Consider the following 27887-nt stretch of genomic DNA (forward strand, 5'->3'; position numbering starts at 1 on the left):
ATATTAAATTAAAATAAATAAAAAAAAAAAATATATATATATATATATATATATATATATATATATATATATATATATATATATATATATATATATATATATCTTTCTATCATACACTGTTTTAATAACAACATGAATAATTAGAGAAGAATAGAGACTGGGGAAGAAAACTGACATAAAGTCTCCGTAATTATTACTAAACTGAACAATCAGAGTGGGCATGATGCAATTTTTTATTAGTTGATCAGTAGCCTAAGCAAATATAAATCAGCCTACCCGTAATACTTATTAGTTATTATCAAACCATGGTCAGTGTTTAAGCATTTATATTCACAAACAAATAATTTAACTGCCTGCAACTGCAAGTCTGTGGTTTATTAGCCCATCTCACATAGCCTACAAAAACCACTAAATCATATTTTAAACCAGTGATGTAGGCTGGATGTAGCTAGAAATTGTGCTTATTAGGACTTGATTTCAACATAGTCTACAGATTTTTTTTCTTTCCCTCAAGATAACAAGTAGTCAAAGGTAAACATGCAGCTAATTGCAGCTCATCACTTCATGCAGAATCGCCCATCAGTCTGTGAGTCACGGGCTGTTGCTCTAGTTTCTGAAGGGTGGAGAAGCGCAGTGTTCATGCAGTGATTGGTAAATATCGAGCCAATCCAAATGTGAACATCACAAGTGTGCACTGAGGGAGTGGTGAGCCTGCGTCATACCTCCAACTTTCCCTCTCACTCTTCTAATCTCGTTTTAGCCTAGTAAATTGTTTATTGTCCGTTGACTAAGTGGGAAAATCCAATGGCAAATGTGCTATCGAAAACCGGAACTTTTTGATCATACACACTCCGCGGATTATTTGACAGAGAACAGGGATTATTCAACAGGGAGAGCAGTCGGGGAAGATCTATAGAAGAATTTCATGGATATTTTATTTTAGTTAAAAAAAAAAAATCTCACCAGGATATCATCCACGGGCTGTCCATCTTCCTAGAGAAGGAGTGCTTGGTGTCCGTGTTTCCGCGGTATGTCTGAGGGCTCGAGGCGATCCTTCACTCACGAGACGAGATGAGACAGCAGGTGCTCGCGCTCAGCGCGCTCGTGTTTCTCTGTGCACCTCATCCTGGAACTTCACAAACACAAGAAGGTAAAAAAAGTGTTGGAATTTTTTTTAGATTATACATATTATTGTTAATGGCGTTCTGAGAAACACGTATGTTAATTACTATCGTCTCGCCTAATTCATCATGTAAATTAAAAAAATTAAAGGGTTATTTGATTAGTTTTTCCTTCATGGTTTATGCTCCTTAATAGCCTACCCCCTGGGTTAAGCTCCTTTCCACCTAATTAAATGTAATTAGTTGTTCCACCTACAAACTAGTTAATAGGTTGGAATCTGTACTGTACTTGTCACACCTGTGTATAAAACTGGCATATAGGCCTATAATGTTTCGCATGAAGACGTTTAGCATGTCACACCGCTGTCACTTCTTGATATGTGAATCTGTCTGGACGTCACAAGTAGCACGGGTATATTTGTAGCAATATCCAACAATACATTGTATGGGTCAATATTATCAATTTTCCTTTTATGGCAAAAATCATATTCTATGTATATATTTTGTAAACTTCACACCATAAATATATCAATACTGAATTTTTTATTAATAATATGCATTGATAAGAACCCTTTTGCACCCTTAGATTACAGATTTTTAAGTAGTTGTATCTTGGCCAAATATTATAATCTATTTTCCTAACAAACATCAAAGCTAATTTATTTGGCATTCAGTTGATGTATAAATCTCAGTTTCAAAAAATTGACCCTTATGACTGGTTTTGTGGTCCAGGATCACATGTCAAAAACCCACTTTGAACTTTCTAGACATCATCTGACCACAACTGACCCTACGCTTTTTAAAATAGGCTTTTTAAATGGTCGAAAAAGTGTTTAGAAGAACAATATTGGGTTCCCCAAACCACTTTTCAGTGAACTTATTTTGAAGAACCATCTTTTCTGCATTTTCCATTTAAAAAGTACCTTTTGTGCAAAGTAAACTATCCATGGATGTTAACGGGTTTTTTTTCTCTCAAACTATCTCTGGCAATAAAGAACTTTTATTTTAAAAGTGTTCAGAACTTAATTGAGAATTAGCGAGGGTGAATGAGTGATTTGAGATGCGTGTGTGAGTGGGATGAGCTTAAAGATTAATTAAGAGAATGGTTTCTGTGCCTTTACAGCAAGCTCTTGTGAACTGTAATAATAATAATAATTATAATAGGAAAATGCATGCTTGAACATTAATTAAGGGAACGGCTTCTGTGCCTTTACAGCAAGCTTTTGTGAGTCATGTTGACTTGATATATTGACACTCTTGAAATAATTAAACCAGCTTCTACTTAAACAGCTTGAGGGGAAATAGCTCTTTTTTTTCTCAGTAGTTCTTTTTCCACAGAACATTAGCTTTATGATTCCAGAGATGGCCAATCCCATTCTCTTACTTTTGCCGCCAATCACATTATGTCACTGAGCTGAACAAAATAAGGTGTGGGACTGAAGTGCCATATCATAAACTGCTCTTTAATAACTCCTTTAACCATGGCTCCAAAGTTCAGCCTCTTTTAAGCATACAAGAGGTTTGATAAGAAGGACTGGAAGTTAATAATGTAATCACTCTTTCCATCAGGTGAAGGGGAGATTTTGAATGGTTGGCATCTGCACCGACCCAATAAAAGCTCTCCTGATGGTGCAATATCAGATATTAAGATCCTGTAGATGTGTGTATATAGGCAAAACCTCTTTGTTTTAAAAGTCCAATGCATCATTTCATTTAAGACAGAAACTATGCATACGTCCCACTAACCGCCAAACCTGATGGCCTCTGATTCGTATCAGTCTGTACTTGCAGAAATTGACGTGAATAGGTGTGGATGTGTGTTTTGGAGATTGTATTTTTTTTGTCTCATGCCGGCTCTTATTTCAGTTTGACATTAGTACTATTTTCATGTCTTTCTGCATGTGTCTGCTAATCTATCTTTGCTTTCCCTCATGGATTCTTCCATTCACCCTTTTTGTGTCTCTTGTTCTGCCTGTCATACATGTTCAGTCCCCGCCCTGACTTTTCTATTAATGCTCATTGAGCTATAATCATTGTGCACTGCTGGATTCTTTTGTATGTTCCATAGAGGCCTCTGCTCTCTATCTGTGGTACTGTTGACTTAAGATTACTTGTGTGAATGAACAGGACTCCATACATTATTAGCTTCCAGACATCATGTATCTGTGTGTGTGTGTGTGTGTGTGTGTGTGTGTGTGCTCTTGTTTTTGTGACATATCAGGACACAACTTTGTATAATGACATGGATATGACAAAGGTATTACAAGGAGAGGGTGACTTATTACATTACCCATGTCCCCATTTTTCAAAATGCTTATAAATCATACAGAATGAGTTTTTTTGAGAAAGTAAAAATGCACAAAGTTTCCTGTGAGGGTTAGGGTTAGGTTATTGAACATGCATATGCTATCTAGACAATAACTGATGTAATAGCAAATATGTATGCAAGTCATGTGGGTGTGTACACCTTTACACGTGCATGTATGCATAGCCTTTTGTGTAAGGTTGTTTCTCAGATTTCATTTCATCATTTTGAATAGATAATAGGGATGTACTGATTAAAATTCTGCCAAGTATAATAATTATTCAATTATTCGGTATTAAAAACTTCAACTGATTTGTCTATAGAATATAATTTAATCCATGTTGTGATGCTTAGGAGAATTTAGGTATCTGTTCAAGAATGTAAGGACAAAAAAGAGGTGGAAAGTCTTTAAAAACACTCTTTATGAAAAAGTGCTCAATAAAAGTTAAATAAAAGTTAAATAAAAAAAGTGAAAGAGTGAGTTAAAAACAAAATTGCGACTTTCTGCTGTAATGTTGCTGTAATGCAGGTTTGATTTTGTTTTGTTTTTTGACTTGGAAGAGATTTTTTTTTTTTAATGAATTTTTGCAGTTTTTAGAAAAGGAACCTAACTTTGCAGATGGTCCATAACTATCAAAATGCACATTTCCTTTTTTTAGATTAGAAAAAATAGAGAGAAAGAGAAGAAAAGAGTTCTGACCCTGGAATAAACTGATGCTGTACATATCATGATGTCATGCAGACTTTAGTTTTTTACTTTTTTTCCCCTCACATCTATAAACTTTGAGTACATACATATATGTATCTATTTAAGCTTTTTCCAATGTCTTGCACACACTTTTGTGAATAAAATTTTTTTAGGTAAACATGAATATACATGATTCATGAATATACATGTTTATTGATGAACCACTGCAGCATGAAAAATAAATCTTTTTTTATCTGAAGGTGAACATATTTGCATGTAAAATAAATATTTTGTTTGAAAACTTTCCAGAGCAATATTAATTTTCTGATGTTGTACCTGACCCAGAAAGTAAAAAAAAGTACAGTATGCAGATTTTTGGAATGCATTATGTGAGTTATGACAGCACTTAAGACCAGAAGTCATCTAAAATGTAAGAACATGCAGAAAAGACAATCTACAATTTAAAGTCTAATATCGGTCAATAAATATCCAGTATTAATTGCTACCAATCAAAAGTCACCTTTATTGTTCAATAACAAATATGGGCCCAATAAATTGTACAAGATAACATTAAAACTCAACTGATAAAAACACTTGAGCCAGTATGTAACAACTTATATTGCAAAAAAAATTGAAATAGAAAGATAAAGATATAAATGATATAACACCATTTAAGATGTTTACAAAGTGCATCCATCTAAACATGCAGGATATTGCAGATATGTTACAGAAACTCATGTTACACCACTTCCTTGTATGCATTCCCAGAACACATGCTTCTATAAGTCGTCTCCTCCAGCCTCATTCCTGAGACTTTAAGAAGGGCAGGCGGGTGTGTTTGACTGCTGTAGTTGTAAAGTCACTCAGTGGTGTAGTTGTACACATTTGGGGATGCAGTAACATATAGAATAGAGCAGTGTAGTGGACAGCAGCCACTCTTAGATTATGTCCTTATGTCCCCTTCTCTGGACTCCCCCTCCTCTTGATAGAGTACTACACTCACACTCATCCGATTGTCTGATTGCATGATCTCAGCCCTGCACACAGACACACACAGAACCCCTGTCAATCACAGCTACACATTAACAGAGCCACACATTTATAACTAAGTGACAATACTGTGCTTTGTTCATTAATAATGCCTCTGTAGATCTCATAGCCAGATACAGCCTTAGGCACCATACATGCAGCTGAGCACTACACACTGCCAGTCTCAGGAATATATGGTTTAACCCCTCGCAAAATACGCCTGAAAAAAACCCTGACTGCAGCAGTTTCCAGCTCCCAACATTTAAAGATATTTTTGTTTTGTTTTGTTCTTCTTGAGCGTTCTTTGCACACAATTAATATTTTATAGCAACGCTTTGATGGATGGGTTTATTGAATGCGAATGCATGCAGGTTCACCAGCCAGAACTTGCTGTGTTTGTTTTACAATGTCATTTTCAAGTCCTTCTATTCTCTTAAAGGAATATTCCAAGTTAAACTCACACCCCATTGACATACTTGTGGCTGGCTCGTCCCACCTCTAAGGGTTGTTATTTTTTTCAGAGGAAAACTGTGATCTGTGTTGTGATGAACAGATTTGACTCAGATTCCAAAAAAAAAAAAAACTCACTGAATCTAAATTCAATTTAAAAAAAAAAAATTTAGAAAAATAAATTGGGGGGGGTATTTTAAACTCACACTCAATAACAATGTTGTTTTCATTTAACATTATGTGACTTTTAGAAAAACAGTCCTATAAAATAAAACTGTTAAAGGGACAATCCACTTTTTTTCTCTTAAATAGGCTCACTCTCCAGCTCCCCTAGAGTTAAACACTTGAGTTTTACCGTTCCATTCAGCTGATCTCTGGGTCTTGTGGTAGCAGGTTTAGCTTAGCTTAGCATAGATCATTGAATCTGATTGGACCGTTAGCATCTCGTTTAAAAATGACCAAAGAGTTTCTATATTTTTCCTATTTTAAACTTAAATGTTCTGTAGTTGCTTTGTGTACTGAGACCAATGGAAAATGGAAAGTTTCGATTTTCTAGACCGATATGTCTAGGAACTATACTTTAATTCCGGCATAAAAATCAAGGAACTTTGCTGCTGTACCACGAGTGCAGCAGGCGCAGTTATATTACACAGTGCCTGAAAATTCATTGATCAATGCTAAGCTAAGCTAAAAGTGCTACCGCCAGACCTGGAGATCGACTGAATGGATTCAAAAACGGTAAAACTCAACTTTTTAACTTTAGGGGAGCTGGAAAATTTGTCTATTTTCAAAAAAAGTGGAGTGTTCCTTCAAGACCTGTTCACACCAAAGACGATAATTATATTATATTACACATACTGTCAGTTAAGTAATGTGCTCATTTGTGAACAGTCCTCTGTAATGCCTCTCTGCAGATGCTCTGCAGTACAGTACACTCAAGAGTTATGGCCTAAAGTCATGGAGACCCTTGTGTATTTTCTAGGTGGGGTGAAGGGAGAGAGAGAAAGAGAGAGTCTTTTCTAACAGTTGTCATGTCTCTCTGTCACCTCGGGCAAATAACCCTGGATTCCATCTCTGTGTGAAGCTGTTCCCCACTATTATTTTCTTCTCTTTTTAAGTCTGTTTGGGGACTTTCAGTTGTCTTGTACTACATGCTGACCTGCAGCTTCTTGGCGACCTCTGACCTTGCCCTCATTATGTTAATGACCTTGTGTTGTGGCTACTGCATGAAGTCTTTGTGTGCGCTGTGCGTGGGTGCCTTGTGTGGAAGTGGCCACTTCAAAAGGACTATATTTGTGTACAGAAGTTTCTTCTGCATCTTACTAGAACAGTCTCATACAATTGTGCTATTTACAAGAGGGTTTCAGCCTATATTAAATGGGTTATTACAAAGACGAATTCTGGGTTACTAACTACTTAATATGTCTACATGGATAGCATATGACGAATACTATAGAATATTTTATTTGGCTGTTGGTTTGTAAATGGTAAATACATGTACAGTTAATACACTTGAACTTAGAAGTCATGCAGGCAACTGAGTAGCACCATGACATGTTTAAAACACACAGTATTAAACTGGGTCATAAACCAAAACTGAGAGCAGGGCTGAAATTATTCTCTGTAATACACTAATAATACACTGATAACAATTTTGTGGTCGGTAAGATTTTTAAATGTTTTTGAAGGAAGTCTTTTATACTGACCAAAGCTGCATATATTTGATACAGTCAAATATCAATATATAATTATTGTGAAATATTATTACAATTTAATAACTATTTTCTTTTTTAATATATTAAAAAATACGTTTTATTCCTGTGATGGCAAAGTTTAATTTTCAGCAGCTGTTACTCCAGTCTTCAGTGTCACATGGTACTTCAGAAATCATTCTATTATGCTGATTTCTAACTTTTTTTTTTATTGTTATCAATGTTGAAAGCAGTTGTACTGCTTAATATTCTTTGGAAATTGTGATACGTTTATTTCAGTACTTTTTATTAATCAAAAGAACAGCAATTATTCAAATCTTTTGTAACATTATAAATATCTTTACTGTCACTTTCAATAAACTTTAAGGGATGGTTCACCTAAAAATAAAAATGACCCCATGATTTACTCACCCTCAAGCCATCCTTGGTGTATATGACTTTCTTCTTCGTCCATAAATTCATCATTAAAATTACTCCACGTGGCTCTGGGGGGTTAGTAAAGCCCTTCTGGAGTAAATCAATGCATTTTTGTAAAAAAAATATCCATATTTAAAACTTTCTTGCTTTTTCTAACGGTCATACTTACGTTCGCGAGAAAGTGGAATTCCAGTGGATGACGTATAGGATGTATGTGAACACGGTGATGAACGCGGTAGCACAGAGGAGACAGAGAAACAAAACACCAGTCATGAATTATAAATACAAAATGAGGATTTGTAAAGAAAAATGTTGTAGGATTTTTTAATATAAGCCACGAGGAGACTAGTTTTCCATGCTGTAAACAAAAGTTGGTTCTCGCGAGTCGCGAGACTAGCATATTCTCACCAGAGCTTATGCTACAACAAACGTCCTACATCATCCGTTGGAATGCCACTCTTTCGTGAACACACATATGACAGCTATAAAGTTTTAAATATGAATATTATTCTTACACAAACCCAGCGATTTTGAGCCATGTCAAGCACTTTTTATAATGGAAGGAGTCAAAATCTTAAATCCCATTCACTGCCATTAAAAAGCTTGGAAGAGCCACAACTTTTTTTTTTTTTTTTTTTAAGAAGAAAGTCATATACAACTAGGATGAGTTGAGGGTGAGTAAATTTCGGGGTCATTTTCATTTTTGGTTGAATTTTCCCAATGCACCCTAGCTGAATTAAAGTATTATTTCTTTATAAAAAGACAATATGAGTTGTGACAGTAAATTGCTATTCAAATGATCCACAAACTCATATACAGCATAGTTAGATCTAATTCTTTTCTTTCCCCACCAGTTTGCACAGGCACCAAGAATGCTCTGAGCTCCACAGGCACGCCTGCACAACACTACAACAACCTGAAGGAGCGCTACACCGGATGTGAGATCGTCATGGGCAATCTTGAGATCACACATATGGAGAGTGACCTCGACTTCTCCTTTCTTGGAGTAAGAGAATATTTTAAACACACACACACATATATATAAAATGGTTGATTTGGCCATTAGATAAAATTGTGATCTTATTCTTCTCTTTTAGAGTATCCGAGAGGTCACAGGTTACATCCTCATTGCTGTGAATCAGTTCAGCAGGTTGCCGCTGGACCAACTAAGAGTGATTCGTGGTATCAGCCTGTATGAGAAGGAATGGGCTCTTTCTGTCTTCCATAATTTTGAGAGTCACAGTGGCCTGGAAGATCTGGGCCTCACCAACCTCACAGGTGAGATGAGATTGTAATAAACTCTTAGTGAGGGAAATGTGCTAAAAGAGTCAAAGAGATGTCACATTTGAGTATAAAAATGAGTCCTTTGTCCAAATTGGAGGGAGAGGAAGAGGGAGTTTTTACACTTGTGTATCATACATGCTTCCTCAGATCATTCCTTTCTGTGGAGCATTTTTGACCCATGTCTTGTACCTTCTTAAGACAAAAGAATGTGACAGCTTGATTTGACATCAGTGGTTTGCGGAAATGTGATGGAGTGTTTAGGAATCTGGAACATTTGCATAGTGTAGCACTGGCACACCCATGTCACTCAATAGAGCAGAATACTATACAGACAGGCCCTCAGAAGAGCTTGAGCTTGGCAGTAGTGTGTCTGTGTGTTTTCTGGGTCACATCAGTTGACTTGTTCAGACTCATCTGAGATGTTAGAAAGGGACACACATTTTATGTCTTCTGTGTTAGCTGAGCAAGCAGTGTCTTACTTTTTCTACAGATATTCTGAGACATTTACAATAATTAGAACAGCCCCTCTTTATTTCTGTCTTGACAGTAAAATGAAACTTAAAATAACTCTTCACACTTGATGTAGTGCAGTTAATAGACAATTTAGACAAGCACAAATGCAAACAGGTGTTTGTTCCACCTCTATACATCACATGTTCTGGCTGAAATGAATCAGACTTCCTTCATTGGGTCCGCAGAGATCTTGGAAGGAGGAGTACAGATTGTCCAGAACAGGAATCTCAGTTATGCTCCGTGGATCAACTGGCAGGACATTGTCAGACATAGTGATGCTCCCATCCAGATCCAGAGCAATGGAAGAAGAGGTTTGTGCGTTCACACCTTAATTGGGTGGTTATTGATTGAGAGTGTGAGATAGGTGTGTGTAATATTCATGTCCAGAAACCGTTTTTGTCATCCCATTCTCATATTGTTGTCTTTCTTCTGTAAAACACAATACGAGGTGTGAGGAAGAACATCTGATCTGTTATTTATTAGATATCAAAGAAGATGATTTGATAGACAAAAGAGTGCTTAAAATGCTTTCTGATGCCTTGTCAAAAAAATTTTTAAGATAATTTTTTTTTGCCATTTTGTCTTTATTTGGATAAAACACTATTTCTGAAAGGAAGCCAGAGTGGCTTGGGACACTCAAAGCGCAATGGTGTTATAATATGTTGATATTATAATATACAAGGCTATTGCTGCCAACCAAATCATTTTTTGTGTGCATGTGTGGAACAGTCACTTGAATGTGTTCAAGAACCAATGTTGTTAAATGCCATTGATGTCACTGTTTAAAAATTGTTTTGATACAAAAGCACAAAATTAGATCAAATGAGGTCAGAACGGGGTCAGAACCAAATGAGGGTCTGGTACCGATGTCAAAATCTTTATTTTTGAGAGAATTATGCCTGTGATTTCATTTATTTTGATCATTGACCACTCTGTGTGTTTCATAGGATCCTGTGATTCTGCATGCGGAGAGTTCTGCTGGGGTCCACGTAAAGATCAGTGCCAGAAATGTGAGTAACCGAGATTCAGTTTTCAGTTTCTTTCCAAATTCGCAAATTTCTTAAAAAAAGAAAAATCTTACTGACGCCAAACTTTTGAATAGTGCATCTTGTGTGATATTTTGCACAGATTTTTTATATTTTATTTTCTTAATCACTGTCCCATAGGCGCCAGTTTGTGTTTGTGTTGGAGGGTGCCCAACCTCCATAACAATTACAACCCCTACACCCCCCCCCCCCCCAACCACACATCATCACTCAGTGTTAAACTAGGTCTATACTTTTTTATATTTGGTGTACGTTTTTCAAGTCTTTTTCTACAAGCAATGATACACTCGATGAGTTCGCTTCATGAACAGAAACACATAGACTTTAAAATAAATAAACGTGTAAATGTTTATAAATGTGTAACAGACAAAAAAAGGTTAACATTGGCCAGCCACATATCAGGTTGTTTATTACTTATCAGAGCTCTTGAAACCAGAGTTTTCGTCTAAATAAAACCAAATAATTCACACATTAGAAGAAATCAACAGATGCAAGGAGTATTCGATGAAGCTCGGATGCATTCATGTTTACTGTATAGAGATTTCCACAGAGGAAATTATCAAATATACTAAAAATTTTTCCAACTTGCTTCCTGCCACATAAAACTCCATGTAATCACCTAAATATGAACTACGGATAATAAAAACTGCTCAAACACAGTTTTATCAAGAATTAAATTCTGAGTGTGCTTCAGATTTAAGTGAGTGTGCTCTAGCCTCAATGCACAGAAATGTTCATAAAATGTAAATCACATAAATATGCAGATGTCAAAACTTGCGGTGTGTGCAAAAGTGTTATACAAATACTGAACGGATTAATATATTAGTTAGAAAAGTTAGAAAGCAAAAAAAAAACAACCCTTTATAATCACTAAAAAGCTGTCCCTCATCTTAGTCATGATATCATGAAGCTTTATTATAATAAAAGGATTTGCAAGCTTGCAAAACTCAGCAATGGACAAAAGCTCTGGGGCCGGTTGCACCAGCTGGACGTACACCCGGTTGTAAAGACTAGGCTGGATGTAAAATGCACTTTATGTCGTGCGTAGAATTTATACCCGTTGCACCATCTCGGCGTAGTGCTACGTCTGAGACTAAATCTTACGCCTAGTCAGAGGTAGGTGTAAAGTGAAAAGTCATGATTTGCTCAGACATTATTTGTTTTCAGGATTCACGCCTGTTAGTTAATTCTTACTGCAGATGAACTATAATGCTTATGGTCTTGTCTTTTCGGGCAGGATAAGAGATATTAATCGCGAAGCTCGATGTATGTTTTTGTATGAAAAATCATGGCGCGTGGCTTCGCTTGTTATGATTTCTTAAGCAATTCAGTTCTACATTAGTACAGTAGTTGTAGTCCTTGTGGCAGATATATAACTGCCGGAGAATGTGTCGCGTTGATGCGCCTTGTCTGCGCTGGACGTGGTTGCGCCTGATCGTGGTGCAACAGGTGTAAATATTTATCGTAAAGCTGGATGTTGCAAAGCCCAGCATAGGACTTACACCCAACTTTTTTACATCTAGCTGGTGCAACCGGCCCCTGGTGTTTTGAGTGGTGAGTAGATTCTAACTTTAATGCCTCTGATTGGCAGTTGTGTTCAACAGTCTGTCATTGGCTACACTGCTGAATGCTGAAAAAAAAACACACGATGTAAATAGAACTCTCCAGAGCGCAAACACAAATATGCTCTTGATAGTTTATCATGAGTTTTTCCTGAGTGCTCAGTCATTCGGCCCTTATGAACTGTCCTTCTGTTATACAGAATAATATGAAGGTGTTTTGTCTGTGTTTCAGTGACAAAAACAGTGTGTGCGCCTCAGTGTCATAGCCACTGTTTCGGGACCAACCCTAATGAGTGCTGCCACACAGAGTGTGCTGGAGGCTGCATTGGACCAAGAGACACAGACTGCTTTGTGAGTACTAGCACCATTGCCATTATACTCTAATTGCTCAAGATCTGCCATATCTATTGTAAGGGATAATTACAATGAAAACAAAACAAAGCATTATAGCAAACTTTTCTCAAGCTTTTGACTCTGATACTCTCCCAACAGGCCTGTCTACATGTGAATCACTCAGGCGCCTGCGTCCCTCACTGCCCTTGGCCTCTGGTGTACAACCGACAGACCTTTCAGCTGGAGCCCAACTCTGAAGCCATGTATCAGTACGGTTCCATCTGCGTACCCAAATGTCCTGGTAAGATTCGAGCGACTGTACTCAGTTTACCACAGAGGAGAGTTTTACTAAAGCGTGAGCTGGCAAATGAATAACCCGTTTCTGAGGAAATTGTGGCTTTGGTCGATAAAGATCTAGGATTGCTAAGATCTAAAGATAGCTGGTTTGAAACCGACTGGAAATGATGTATAGGTTAGTAAATTATTGTAAATGAACTGTGAATGAACTCTGGGAGCATTCAGTGAGAGATTTGAATTATATGCCTCATTGACAGTGCATCAGAACTGCACTGACGTATCCATGGAAGACCATGAACAACTTGGTAAACATGACACAAGTTTAAACAAACGCCAGATTTGAATGGTGCCACTCCCCTTACTTGTGTTTTTCTTTTTGATTAAATTTGTGGCTGGAAAGTCCACAATTAATGCTCGCCAAACACCACCTGCGTTGGCGTAGTAAATAACACACAGGAGAGATTATTGGTGCCATTTTTAGCAATTGCAACATAATACATGGTTTTAAACCACAATCTATGATTGCTAGTCTTGATCAACATCAAATCAGAGATACCAAGTATGGTAAAGAAAATGGACTTCAACTTTCCATTAAAAGCATATTCAGAAATAACCATGAAATTATTCCTTCAAAAAATAAAATAATTCCTTTTGAAAATATGTGTATATGTGTGTTATGTTTATGTATAAAAAGGGGGCATTTTAAAGGGCTTTTTTAATAGAATTGCACTTTTATGGTGAGGGCTCTTCTTTGAGGGCTGTGTTTGTATGTCATGTTTTAAAAATGGTAGTTTACAAAGCACATTAAAGAAGAAAGAGAATTTTAAGGCACATATTGAAGAGTGCATGTAGAATGAATGCCCTCATCCTCTTTTTTTTCAGGTCACTTTATTGTGGATGGCAGTGCATGTGTGAGCAGTTGCCCTCCTGGTAAAAGAGAAATAAATAAAAATGGCATTAAGCAGTGTGAACCTTGCATTGGCCTGTGCCCCAAAGGTAAAGTGTCCATCTAACCATTATTTAATTTACTGGACCACAGCAACTGAATGCAGTGTATGCGTATGAGTCTTGAATAAGATACAGTTCATTTGGTGTCAGATGGCCCCTCAGATTTTTCTCGTTTTCTGTATAGTATGTGAAGGAACGGGAGCCAATCATAGACAGACAGTGGACTCCAGTAACATAGACAGCTTTATCAACTGTACCAAGATCCAAGGAAGTCTACATTTTCTGATCTTAGGTATCAAAGGGTAAGACACAAACATAAACACACTCCTTATATAAGCTCCTTTTCAGCCCTTAACAACACTGTGCCATAAACAGTCTGTGCTATATTCCAGACCTTTGCCCTGCAATGTCATCGAAATATTTAAGTAGGCCTTTACATGTGATTCACAGACTATTTCTCAGCTTAGATTCATTTCACATATTATTAACTGATGAATAAACAGAGCTGATTGATGAGCGGCCACAGGGAGTCCATTACTGAAATTGTTTATGCTAATATCCACACTTTTCTTATTCTGCAGAGACGTCTATCATAACATCCCCCCTCTGGAGCCTGAAAAACTCAAAGTGTTTAACACTGTCAGCGAAATTACTGGTATGCTACTTTATTTTAGGCTTAAACTGATTGTTCTCTGTTTGTGTTCTTGTTGCTTTAGTTTTTGTTATGTCATTTTGCGTTATGTTGGATTCAAAAGTGTGTGTGTGTGTGTGTGTGTGTGTATGTGTGTGTGTGTGTGTGTGTGTGTGTGTGTGTGTGTGTGTGTGTGTGTGTGTGTGTGTGTGTGTGTGTGTGTGTGTGTGTGTGTGTGTGTGTGTGTGTGTGTGTGTGTGTGTGTGTGTGTGTGTGTGATTTGTAGGAACTCTGGACATTCAGTCTTGGCCTGATGAACTCAGCGATCTGTCTGTTTTCTCCAGTCTCACTACCATTCAAGGAAGGTCTCTACTCAAGTAAGCCTGAGTGTGTAGTTGTGTGTGAGAGTATGTGATTTATGTGTGTTCGCAGGGTCCAGTATTTACCTTTTGCCCCACACAGAATTCACATTCACATGGGTGAATTATACTGGCCATTACAATGTATATACTGCATTATTCTTATTCCAAACATTATATATATTGTTCTATATTTGTTCTGTTGTTCTATATTATATATTGTTATATAGTTATATATATATATATATTTAGTTTTTTCTACTTTACTTGTTTTTTTTTTCTTTACATATTGTTCAATATTGAGGAAAATAACATTTTGGGTCAATTCTTTTTTTTTATGTATTTGAAAAAAGTTTCTTGTGCTCACCAAGACTGCATATTTAAGAAAAATACAGTTAAAAGGGTTATGTTGTGAAATATCTTAATATATATTCTGTTTATTTTTAAAACATTTTTTTACTTTATTTATTTGAACAGGAACAGGGACACTGTAAAATATATATTACCCTTAAAAAGGAGAGATGCTTTATACCAGGTTGTAGCACAATGCTAATTTCCACCTGTAGTCCCTGGGCAGGCTGATGACAAATAGATACACATGTTAATAATACATTTTAAAATGTTATTTATTCCTGTGATGCAAAGCTGCACCATTTTTCAGCACCATTAATCCAGTCATCATTGTCACATGACCCTTCAGAAATCATTCTAAAATGCAGATTTTCTGCTTAAGAAACATTTCTATGCAATTCTTGAAAACAGTTCCGTGGAAGCTGAGTTTTTTTGTTTTTTTTTTAATTCAGAATAGCATTTATTGAAATAGGAATCTTGTAAATATAAATACTGTCACTTGATCATTTCATTCTTTTAAATCATTTTAATACATCCCTGATTAAAAGTTTTAATTTCTTAAAAAAAGATCTTAATCATCCTCAACTTTTAAACGGCACTTTATATATCAGACAGTATTGAATATCTAATTGTTTACACTCATTAGCTAATTGTAAACACTCCTTTTACCACTATCGTATGCTTACTTAAAGTAAATCAGTGTCAAAATAAATATTTGTTTTGTAATGTAAATTATAATGTTCATGCCTAAAATTATTTGAAGCATTTAAAAAGATTGATTTTAGTTTTTAGTATTCTGTTTTGATTTTAATATCATTCATTGGTTTGTCATTGTAATTTTGGATTGTGTGTGTGTGTGTGTGTGTGTGTGTGTGTGTGTGTGTGTGTGTGTGTGTGTGTGTGTGCGTGCATTCATGCAGTTGCACATCAGCCATTATTTTGTGCGTCTCTCGTATCCCAATCACAACCCATGTTTATTTAATCTTTAATATGTTTGTCTCTCCACTAAGTGTTTTAATGCTTTTTAATCCTTCAGTGATTAACATTGTGTGTGCGTCTCACCATTGTTTTTTTGTGTTCCCCTTGTTTTGTATGTTACTCCCCTCACTCTCCACATGCGCTTATGTCTGTCCCACAGCCGCAAGAGGTATGTACTCCCTGCAAACCACAAAACTAACTGTCTGAAAACCGGTATTCCTGTACTGCTCTCTCTCAATCTCTCAATGCACGAACATTGTCTTTTTTTTCGGCTGTGGGTTCCAAGTAATGACAAAAGTATTACTTTCGAATAAGAGAGTTGTGAAATGTTTCCGTGAGGATAAGAGGGGCATGCATGAGCACATACTCAGGGTCACGAATGGTTCATCTGGTTTCGTTTTGTAATCTGGCATGGGTGCTTATATATAAATTCTAAAGGGAAATCACTGTGGATCTGTCCTTTCCTTCATTCGTTCTCCCTTTTTCGATCCAATTTCTCATTCATTTGATCCTCTCCATCAGGCCCTTCTCTTTGTTGGTGATGAAGATTCCCTCCCTCACGTCTCTGGGACTGCATTCTTTGCGTGAAATCAGTGATGGCTGTGTGTACATCACTCAAAATAAAAACCTGTGTTATCATTACACCATTAACTGGACCCAGATTATCACCAGTAACTGTGATAATGACATCAAGGACAACAAACCCCAGATCAAGTGTGGTAAGTAAAGTTTAGAATGCATGCTACTTCTTTCACATATGCATGTTATTATTTTGACCTGTACACAAACAGTTCTTTGTTTTGCATGTCTGTTTTCATGTAAACAGAAGAAGAGGGCCATGTGTGTGACCCACTATGCTCAGATGCAGGATGTTGGGGCCCGGGGCCTGGTCAGTGTTTGTCGTGCAGGAATCACAGTCGGCATGGCACCTGTGTATCTCACTGCAACCTCTACTCTGGGTCAGTGTGCTTGGTAGAATTTTTGTAAGTTTATTAAAAGTTGGGACAGTGTCTGAAGGACTGTGTGTGTCCACAGAGAGCCACGGGAGTTTGCAGCATCAAATGGAGAGTGCCTTGCTTGTCACCCTGAGTGTTTACCCCAAAATGGAAAACCGACATGCAGAGGAAAAGTATGCAACACTTTTACTTAGCCTAGCTGTCCACAGTGGGAACATTTCAGTGTTGATATTGAAATTTTGACTCATTTGTTTATTTATCAGTTTTGATTATTGATTCTGATCATTTCGTCCACATTTGGGGCCCCATAGCTTTCTCCCTCTCTCATCTTTATAGATTTCATCTATCAGTCTGTACATCCATTTTAGGCATGAAGCAACTCTATTAAAAGCTTGAATGTTCAGATTCAAGTTTCTGTTTCTGTGCACAAGTCATATCCTAGCTTTTGTAGTCTATAAAATAACACTGTCTGCGTGAAAACTAGCTTAGATTTTTCCCAGCTTAGATCTGCTGTTCATGTGGTTTGGTTTTGCCTGTGCCTATCTGACATATTTTGAATCAACCTCTCACATCTTTCTTATTGTATGTGATAGTGCTAGAGGGTGTTATTTTAATGATGTGAACAAAACTATTTTACGGTAAAAAAAAATCCAACCCACACACTCTCTGTGTAATGTCTGCATGTTCGGTTGATTACAGTAACCTGCCAGACAGGCTTTGCAGGCTCTTTGATTCAGAACTGTTCATTGTGCAATACATCACTTTTGTGACAACAGTGACTTAATAAAAGAAATTCATGCGAACTGTTTGTCTTAGCACAGGTGCTTGGTTACAGGAATATTTGTTCTACTAATAAATAACTTATATAAGTTTGTCTTTTTTTGTGCTTTAGGGAGCTGATCAGTGTGTAGCATGTTTGAACCTGATGGATGGCCCTCACTGTGTTTCTACTTGTCCTAATGGAGTGAATGGGGAAAAGGGTCAGACCATTTTTAAATATCCAAATGCAGAACGTCATTGTAAGCTCTGTCACCCCAACTGCACAACAGGGTGAGTCAGGCTAAAACTAATGTGCTCTACAGGTGTCAGTTCCAATTGTTAATTCTGAGAAAACTATGGATGAAATGAAAAACTTCATTTGTGGTTATTTTGTTCCCTCACCAGATGCTCAGGCCCAGCACTCACACACTGTTTTGAGCTCGACAGACTTGTGAACAGGTTAGTAGCGCCCTCTTCTGGTTACAATCAGAAAGTACAAACGTTGTCAGATGTAAACATCAACTATGTTTTTTTTTAACCAAACATCTTCCTCTTAGTTCTCAGATCGCAGGTATATCAGTTGCTGTGTTTGCTGGCATCATCGTGCTCCTGGCAATGTTTGCGCTTGGTTTTCTGTATCACAGAGGCCTGAACATCCGCCGCAAAAGAGCACTGCGAAGGTACCTGGAGAGTGGTGAGGTGAGCCATTTCTTCTGCTTAAATACAAAAGAAAGCACTTACTTAACCTACATGTAAGTAAAACCAAGGTACCATGCATTTTAAAATTTACAATCTATACAATAGCTCAGATTTTTTTTTTTTAAATAAATACATGCTTTTGTAACATGCTTTAAAAATCATAGTTCATTGTTAGAGCTTATTAGGTAATGTGTTAATCATTGTTAAGAAATGGGAGCTTATTGTAAGGTTTACCAATACTTTTATTAAGTATTAAGAAAAACATTAAATTGATCAAAAGTGATTGTAAGGTAATAGTAAATAAGTAAAAACGAAATGTTATTGTTTCAAATAAATTCTGTTCATTTAAACTTTCTATTAGTCAATAAATCCTGAATACAATGTAGTATGTAAATCAATGTTTTCATAAAGATATTAAGCAGCATAACTGATTTCAACATTGATCATAAAATGTTTCCTGTACAACAAATCTTCACATTACAATGATTTCTGAAGGATCATGTGACACTGAAGACTTTGGCATCACAGGAATACATTTTATTTAAAAATATATTCAAATACAAAACATTTAGTTGTAATAATATTTTACAGTATTACTGTTTGTACTGCATTTTTAAGCAAATAAATGTAGCCTTGGTGAGCATGAGAGACTTTCAAAAGCATAAAAAGATCGACCCCAAATTTTTGTACATACAGCAAAACTAATCTAGATTAACATTGTATTGTATTAATATTTTTTTTAAACATTTATTTATTGATTTTCCAGTGACATAACAAAATCAAGAGGTAACAAATCGGGTGTCAAGACAGTGTCAAGTACAACTGACAAGAAAAAAATAATAAAAAATAAAATAAAAATAAAAATAAAATACAAATATCAGATATGGAATAATAGTAATAGTTTAAATGGTATAATTTTCTTTTCATAAAAAAAAAAAAAAAAAAACAAGAACAAATAAACAGAACAAACCAAAAACACAAAATGGTCACCAACCGCTAAATAAAAGCCCAATATGTTCACTTACACATAGATAAATAAAAAACATCACAGCATTCTACAAATTCACACAAGAAAAAACTCACAATTAGTAGACAATCAGGGTGACTACTCTGGAATAGCCGTAAAAATCAATCCCTCAACATGTGCAAAAAATGGACCCCAAGTTTTATTAAACTTTGCAAGAGAACCATGTATCGAGCACCTAACTTTCTCAAACTTCACCAACTGAAGTATGTCCCTGATCCAAGACAAATGAGAAGGCGGTGCAGGAGACTTCCACCTTAATAAAATCAAATGTCTAGCCAAAAGGGAGACAAAGGCTACAAAGTCAGCTTTATATTTAGGAAGTTGCAAAGTAGGAGGTAAAACCCCAAACAAAGCGGTACATGCTGTTGGATCAAATTAACCCCTGTACAAACAGAAATAGAATCAAATATCTGCATCCAAGATGCAGGGCAAGACCAAAACATATGGACATGGGTAGCTGGAGCCCGATGACATCTAATGCACATGGGATCGACATCATTATAGATTTTGGAAAGCCTCACTCGAGTGAGATGGGTACGATGTAGAATCTTGCACTGGATCAGACCATGTCTAGCACAAATGGATCCCCTCCCATTGGGTTTTAATTTTATGCTGCGGGGTAAGCTGCAAAGAATAGATGAGATTGTATAAACGTGAAATCGCACCCTTTAGGGTAGGCAATGGGGTTAAAAGGAGTCGATTAGAGAGGCCACTGGGAGATTTGGGAAATTGGGGCTAAGATTGCGAATGAAACTACGAACTTGAAGATATCTAAAAAAATGCTGTTTAGGCAAATGGAATTTCTCTGAGAGTTGCTGGAAGGATGCAAATGTACCAGCAATATACAAGTCCCTAAATGCCTTGATGCCATAGTCAGACCACAAAGAAAAAGCCCAAACAATTAAGGAAGGATGAAAAACAGGGTTAGCTGATAAAGATGCTAGGAAAGAGAAGGTCTGTAGACAAAAATGGCGTCGAAATTGCTTCCAAATTTTAATAATGGATTTAACTAAAATATTGTTGCAAAAAGGGGAGGGAGAAAAGCTAAGAGGAGTGTGAATGAGGGCAGTCAACGAAGCAGGTTTAACAGAAAACATCTCCATACTCAACCATGTAGGAGAAACTGGTGCCCCCTCCAGAGAAATCCAAAGCTGAATTACTCTAAGGATGGAAGCCCAGTAATAAAACCTCAAGTTGGGAAACGAGGGACCTTCCTGTTCTATATAAACTCAGTGATTAACTTGTCTAATTTGTGAAAAAAAGACTGAGGAAGAAATATAGGTATGCACTGGAAGAGATAGGACAATTTGGGGAGGATATTCATCTTAACCGAATTGACCCTGGCCACAAGGGAAAGAGGCAACAATGACCACCGTTGAAAGTCCATCCGTATCTGATCTAACAAAGGGGCAAAATTATAATCAAACAAATCTTCAAATCGGTCTCTAATCTGGATACCAAGGTATTTAAAGCCAAATGGGACAATTTTGAATGGGAAACCTTGAGCCGCATTTTGGGCATCTTGATTTAAAGGAAACAGCTCACTCTTGTCTAAACTTAGTTTATAGCCTGAAATCTGACCAAATGACCTAAGAATGTCAAGAGCAGCTGGAACGGAGACAGAGAGATTGGACACATATAGTAATAAGTCATCGGCATAGAGGGAGACCTTCTGTTCAAGACCATATCTTGTTATTCCAGTGATGCGTGGCTCTGAACGAAGCAAGATAGCCAGAGGTTCAATAGCAACTGCAAATAAAAGAGGACTCAGAGGACAGCCCTGGCGAGTGGAGCGGTGCAAAGGGAAATAATCTGAATAATAATAATCTTAGTTCTGACAGAAGCCACAGGGGATGAATAGAGCAACTTAATCCAAGAAATGAAATATTTCATTAATATTGAGTAACTGAATAAACATTGCCTCCAGAAAGTATTTGTGATGCTCTGTTGATGGCCACTGTACTTCCTTGGTTATCAATATTACATGATGGATTTCCTGCTGTCCTCACACAGAGCATGGAGCCGCTGGATCCAGGAGAGAAGGGCACAAAAGTGCATGCTCGCATCCTAAAACCACAAGAGCTGCGAAAGGGCAAACTTCTGGGCCATGGAGTCTTCGGCACTGTGAATAAGGTTGGAACGACTCACACATTAAGTTTGCCTTTACTCGATTCAATCTTGAACTGAGTTACCGGAACTGTTATCAAGCTTAAGTGACTTTATCCTCAGGGCTTTTGGATTCCTGAAGGAGACTCTGTAAAAATCCCTGTGGCAGTAAAGAGCATCGAGGACCGCAGCGGCCGGCAGACCTTCACAGAGATTACTGATGTGAGACAATAGCTTGCAATAATGTACATTAATACATATGTTCCTTCATGCTTTCATATTTATTTTTCACCTGTCCACAGCACATGCTTGCGATGGGAAGCCTGGATCACCCGTATATAGTGCGTCTGCTTGGGATCTGTCTGGGAACAAGTCTGCAGCTAGTCACCCAGCTCAGTCCTCAAGGATCCTTACTGCAACACCTTCGCCAACACAAAGACCGTCTGGATCCCCAGCGTCTGCTCAACTGGTGTGTGCAGATTGCAAAGGTGAGATGACTGAAGATGAGAAATAGCATGTTTTTCAAAACGTATTGGTGCATAATGTTTATACACAACATCTGTATGCATCTTTAGGGAATGTATTATCTTGAGGAGCACTGCATAGCCCATAGGAACCTCGCTGCACGCAACGTGCTGCTCAAGAGTGACTACATGGTACAGATCTCAGACTTTGGGGTGGTAGACCTGCTGTATCCAGATGATAAGAAATATGTGTACAGTGAACACAAGGTAATTTACAGATTCAACTTCTGAAACATTGGTGTTAAGTTTAGGTTTTTTTTTTTCATTTATTCTCACCAAGGCTGCATTCATGCATTTAAAAACAGTAAAGCAGTAATAATTTAACATGATTACAGTTTATACAAAATTCTAACTTTTTTAAATTTTGTAATATATTTTAAAAAGGCAATTTGTGATGGCAAAATAACCGTTACTTCAGTCTTCAGTGTCACACATGATCTTTCAGAAATCATTCTAATATGCTGATTTGTAACATTTTTATTGTTTTCAATGTTGAACGCTGTTTTGCTGCTTAATGTTTTGTGGAAACTGTGATACGTTGATTCTTTGATAATAAAAATAAAAAGTTCAAAAGAGCAGCATTTATTTGCAAATATTCACTTTTGATCCATTATATGCATTATTGCTGAATGTAGACTTTCAACAGTAGTGTATAAAAATAAAAAACATTTTGAAAAGAAATATATGAAATTAATGTAAGTTGTTAATACAAAATATTAATAATAAAAATGTGTATGATGTGTTGATGTTTTAATATGGTCTGTTTTTCAGATTCCAATAAAATGGATGGCATTAGAGAGCATCCTCTTCAGAAGATACACTCATCAGAGTGATGTGTGGAGCTACGGTGAGTCTCGGTGCTGTTGAATATCAGGTGTTTGATTTTGTTCAGTTTGTTTGAAGTCTTGCTTATTCCAGGGGTGACTGTATGGGAGATGATGTCATATGGAGCCGAGCCATATGCATCCATGCATCCTCATGATGTGCCAGGTCTACTGGAGAAAGGAGAGCGACTGGCTCAACCTCAGATCTGCACCATAGATGTCTACATGGTCATGGTCAAGTGTAAGGCAGATGCTAGACACATTTAATGATTTTGAGCGCTGTTAGAGCACTGAAAATCTTTATAAACACAATTGTAACCCCTCTATCCTCAGGCTGGATGATTGATGAGAATGTAAGGCCTACATTTAAAGAGCTCGCCAGTGAATTTACGAGAATGGCAAGAGATCCACCACGATACCTTGTGGTGAAAGTAAGAAAACATTGATTTGAAAATGTTCACTAGGAAGCAGGTTTGTGATTGCTTTTAACATTGAATTCTGTTTCATGATGTAGCTTCCTCAGAATTGCGTTGGTGCAGATGAAAGCCACCAACGATATGTTAAAAGCTGTCATTTGGAGGCCGATGATGATGATGATGAGGTATTGCAGGATGGGTTTGATACTCCTCCACTCCAGATGTCACCTTCTAGAAGTCATTCTCGCCTCCGTATGACCTCCTACAAGGTGACAAGTCTGCAATACACTTCAACAAACATGTTTACACTCAGTTTGGGCTCAGTGAGATTTTTGGATGTTTTTGAAAGAAGTCTCTTATACTTACCAAGGCTGAAGCGATAAAAACAGTAGAATTATGAAATATTATTACAATTGAAAATACATTTTTATTTTAATGTATTTTAAAATTCCTGTGATTGCTAGCTTAATTTTCATCAGTCATGACTCCAGTCTTCAGAGTCACATGATCCTTCAGAAATCATTCTAATATGCTGATTTTTTTTCAGGTTTCTTTGATGGCCCTAAAGTTCAAAAGAACAGCATTGAATTGAAATCATTTTTCTCTCTCTTCAGGGCATCACAGAACACACACCACCGATAGGCTATCTCCCCATGACCCCAGGAGAAGACCATAGACAGGTCAGCTTTCTTGACTACAGTTATAGATATGACTTCAATAACTTCAAGCTTTTTAATTATATCACAGTATGAACATGCATTCGATCGGGGGTTTCAAACTTTTTGTTGCCAAGGACCCCCTTATATTTACAAGAAACCCTATTCATTAAAAATCTAATGTCAGCTGTATATGTTTGTTTAAAGACTTCATACTGTGTAAGTGAAAGCAACATTAAATAATAGGTATTTTATTACTTATTATGAAATATTTTTGATTTATTATGCATTATATTACCATACTGGAGCAAAATAATTGATCTTGAAAATACTGACTTTGCATTAAGCAGTGGTTTCAAACTTTTTGATTCAAAGGACCCACACAATATTCAAATATTCTGTATTTCCGGGAATTCCATTGTAAAAATGACAAAGCTGCTTGTTTTTATTGACATATAACATTACTTAACTAATTAATTTTGTGGATTAATTGGATAGGACACCCAAAAAAAATTAAATTCTGTCATTAATTACTCACCTTCTTGTTGTTCCAAACCCATAAGAGCTTCGTTCATCTTTGGAACACAAATCAAGATTTTTTGATGAAATCCTAGAGCTTTCTGACCATGCATAGACTCAATACAACTGACACGTTCAAGGCCCAGAAATGTAGTAAGCACATTGTTAAAACAGTCCAAGTGACATCAGTGGTTCAACTGTAATGTTAAAAAAGCTATGAGAATGATTTTTTTGCACAAAGTAAACAAAAATAACAAGTTTATCCAACAATTTCTTCTCTTCCGTGTCTTCCACTCGCAAGAGCACCACAACGTAATGCATACCATGCTGTACTGAACCAAACCATACTGCTCGGAGGAAACAAGCCTCCATATATGGATATAATATATATCATATGTAATATATGATATATTTCATATATATTATATATATATATATATATTATATATATATATTATATATAATATATATATATATATTATATATAATATATATAATATGAATATAATAGATGAATATGAAATAATCTTTTTGTATTGTTCCCACACAGAGGAGAGCCCAGAGGAGAAAGATGGGCTCAGTGAGGACAGAGTCAGAGTGCTCAGAGGGCAGAGAAACCATGGTGGACATTGAAATTTGTTCTCAAACAGGTAGCCTTCGCAGAGGCCGCAGCCGTATGGACAGTGCCTACATGTCCACCGGTGTGTCTGTGGCCTCAGATCCATTTTCTTCAGGTCTGGAAGGTGTAGACGAGGACCATTATGGATACGTGTTGCCCACAGAAAGAGGTAAACCAATACTGGACTCACAGTTTCGGTTTAGTCATTATTGAAACTCAAATGTATGCCATTTTTATGAGACATATCTTTTCATTTAGGTTCTAGAAGCACTGTTCCTCATGGTAGGACATTCAGAAACTCCAACACTGCTCTTCCGCCACCAAAAACTGATGTACAAGAGTATGAACTAATGAACAAACGGCCCACTCGGCTTTCTACTTCACCCACAGACAATGGTTCATCATCACTGTGCAACCCATCATCCTCTGCTTCTCCCTACACATGCAGCATTTTACCACAGAAGAGAGACACTGACTCAACACAAACCGAACAGTCAGATAAGGGTGCTAGTTCGCCTGAAGGGGACAGTGTGGAGTCTGCTGCTGCTGCTGCTTGTGAATACAGTCTGGTTGGAACAGTAACATGTACTGACGAGAACCAGTCTGAGAGCAGCTCTGTAGAGGAAGAGCCACCAACAGAGCCACAGCCACAAGAAGAGGTGGTCGAGTATGAATACATGGACATACGTATAGACATAACGCAGCAAAACAGTCCCCCGAGCAGTCCAGATGAAGATGAGAGTGACAGAAGAGAAGTGATTTACCAAAATGTATGTGCAAGACACAAGGAGAACGTGGATCCTGATTTCACTACACGGCGCAGTGAATATGTGGACATGGAGGCTTCTGGAAGAACTGGCTCTGAGGACAGAGATCAGGTTGATTATCAGAACTTTCCGGTAAAGGGAAGACCGGTTATGGGAGAGGAGTCACAAAAGACTGGTCTTAGATCCTACATAAAAGTGTGTGCGGGAGTGGAGGCACAAAACACTTCATTTGACAACCCAGACTACTGGCACAGCAGACAGTTCCACAAGCAGGATGCCGTTTGCACATAATTATTGACTTCATTTGATTAACATAAATAATGTGATGGATCAGTGGTGAAAAAACAGAATGGACTCGCAGTTTCTAAGGACATATATCTACAATGTGTTCAGTATTTGAACATATAAATGTATGCTATGGTGCCAACAAAATATTATACTTTATTATAGTATTAAATCATTTGTCTTGTTGAAGATTGGCCTACCTCCACGTGTGTGTCTCTGATGTGCAACTCCTGTGGTTTTGTATAGATTTATGCTCGTTTTTTAAGACGATGATTTTTGTGTACTCAATGAGGAACACGTTTTTGGAAAAAAAAAAAAAAACATTTATTGTATATTGATTTTTCTCTGTCAGTAAAAGTAATCTTTCAAGTTTATTGTCTCCCATGTTTAATTATTATTATAGGAAAAATGGATGGGATGAATTATTATTCAAAATGAATGAATAATAAATTATAATAATTTATTATTATAAATATATATATTTATAAAAAATATATATAAAGATTGAACTAAGTCTGTGAGTCAGATTGTTGCAGATTTTTATTGTTGTAATTTACAGGTAAACAGCAGTTAGAAAAAAAAATTAGATCATGGTTTGTCTGAAATAAAAATACTGTTTTGTTAGGTGTTTACCTGATTTCATTTATACATTATATAAAATAGCCTACCAGCTAGCAACACAATTTATAAACTTTACATGTCAACTTTTACTAGTATTAACTACTACATTTGGTTTTCAAGTTGAACATGACAATTTAGGATTTACTTTAACCACCAGTGTTTTGATTCACATTAATTAAAGGAGCCGTATGTAGGACTGGTACTGCAATCACTATAAAAATACTGTAGAGCGGTGTATCCCCTCCACCTACCTCCTGGCTCGAGGTTGTCAGATAAGCTGCAGGATTCAGCAGAAACGTAGGCTACTTCAAAGATCTTCCAATGGCAAGGGATGAACAGACGTACACAGTACGTTTTTTTTCTTCTGTTAATTATGTTTATGCTTCATGAGAGATATTTTGATAAGTAATTATGTATTTAAAAAATGTACTAATTGTCATTAGTTAACTATAATAGTAAAGATTTATGCTCGTATGTGACAGTATAATGGTAAAGATGTATGCTCGTATGTGACTATAACCGTAAAGATGTATGCTTGTATGTGACAGTATAATCGTAAAGATTTATGCTCGTATGTGACAGTATAATCGTAAAGATTTATGCTCGTATGTGACAGTATAATCATAAAGATTTATGCTCGTATGTGACAGTATAATCGTAAAGATTTATGCTCGTATGTGACAGTATAATCATAAAGATTTATGCTCGTATGTGACAGTATAATCATAAAGATTTATGCTCGTATGTGACAGTATAATCGTAAAGATGTATGCTCGTATGTGACAGTATAATCGTAAAGATGTATGCTCGTATGTGACAGTATAATCGTAAAGATGTATGCTCGTATGTGACAGTATAATCGTAAAGATGTATGCTCGTACATGACAGACAGAACGGTAGCTGTTAGTCTAACTTGTAACGTTATGTATCTGTCATTAATGTAAGTACAAGCAAAAGCCTATATCACTATGTGTAACCAATATCAAAGATACAGCTATTCATTTAGCTGATGCTATAAGTGAAAGTGGCCAGCTGTATTTTGATTTGATTTCTTTTTTTTTTAACATATAAATACAATTACAATA

General features: G+C 36.7%; 1 protein-coding gene across 2 annotated transcripts; it reads left to right on the plus strand.

Annotated features, from left to right (window-relative positions):
• The first annotated feature begins 685 nt into the window (after positions 1-685).
• Positions 686-26553, plus strand: LOC132118214 (receptor tyrosine-protein kinase erbB-3-like). Of its 2 annotated transcripts, XM_059527886.1 has the most exons (29): positions 686-1150; positions 8577-8728; positions 8820-9000; positions 9705-9830; positions 10467-10529; positions 12360-12478; positions 12620-12761; positions 13640-13753; positions 13890-14007; positions 14287-14360; positions 14623-14713; positions 16185-16193; positions 16547-16743; positions 16851-16983; positions 17060-17153; positions 17873-18030; positions 18145-18198; positions 18297-18438; positions 21479-21598; positions 21695-21793; positions 21874-22059; positions 22147-22302; positions 22867-22942; positions 23014-23160; positions 23253-23350; positions 23434-23604; positions 23950-24015; positions 25061-25298; positions 25388-26553. In XM_059527886.1, the coding sequence occupies exons 1-29, from the start codon at positions 1072-1074 to the stop codon at positions 26185-26187; spliced, it is 4203 nt and encodes a 1400-aa protein (XP_059383869.1). In that variant the 5' UTR covers positions 686-1071; the 3' UTR covers positions 26188-26553. The 2 variants fall into 2 exon arrangements, with proteins under 2 accessions (XP_059383869.1, XP_059383870.1); XM_059527887.1 differs by lacking the exon at positions 16185-16193.
• Positions 26554-27887: the final 1334 nt, after the last annotated feature.

This window comes from Carassius carassius, chromosome 37, assembly GCF_963082965.1.
Source record: "Carassius carassius chromosome 37, fCarCar2.1, whole genome shotgun sequence".
Classification (NCBI taxonomy): domain Eukaryota; kingdom Metazoa; phylum Chordata; class Actinopteri; order Cypriniformes; family Cyprinidae; genus Carassius; species Carassius carassius.

Excerpts from the sequence above, each read along its gene's own strand:
- LOC132118214 (XM_059527886.1), top strand. The coding sequence starts at position 1,072 with ATGAGACAGCAGGTGCTCGCGCTCAGCGCGCTCGTGTTTCTCTGTGCA. Across the intron at positions 14,008-14,286 it reads CTGATCTTAGGTATCAAAGG|AGACGTCTATCATAACATCC; the intron begins GTAAGACACAAA and ends CTTATTCTGCAG. Across the intron at positions 18,199-18,296 it reads CTCGACAGACTTGTGAACAG|TTCTCAGATCGCAGGTATAT; the intron begins GTTAGTAGCGCC and ends TCTTCCTCTTAG.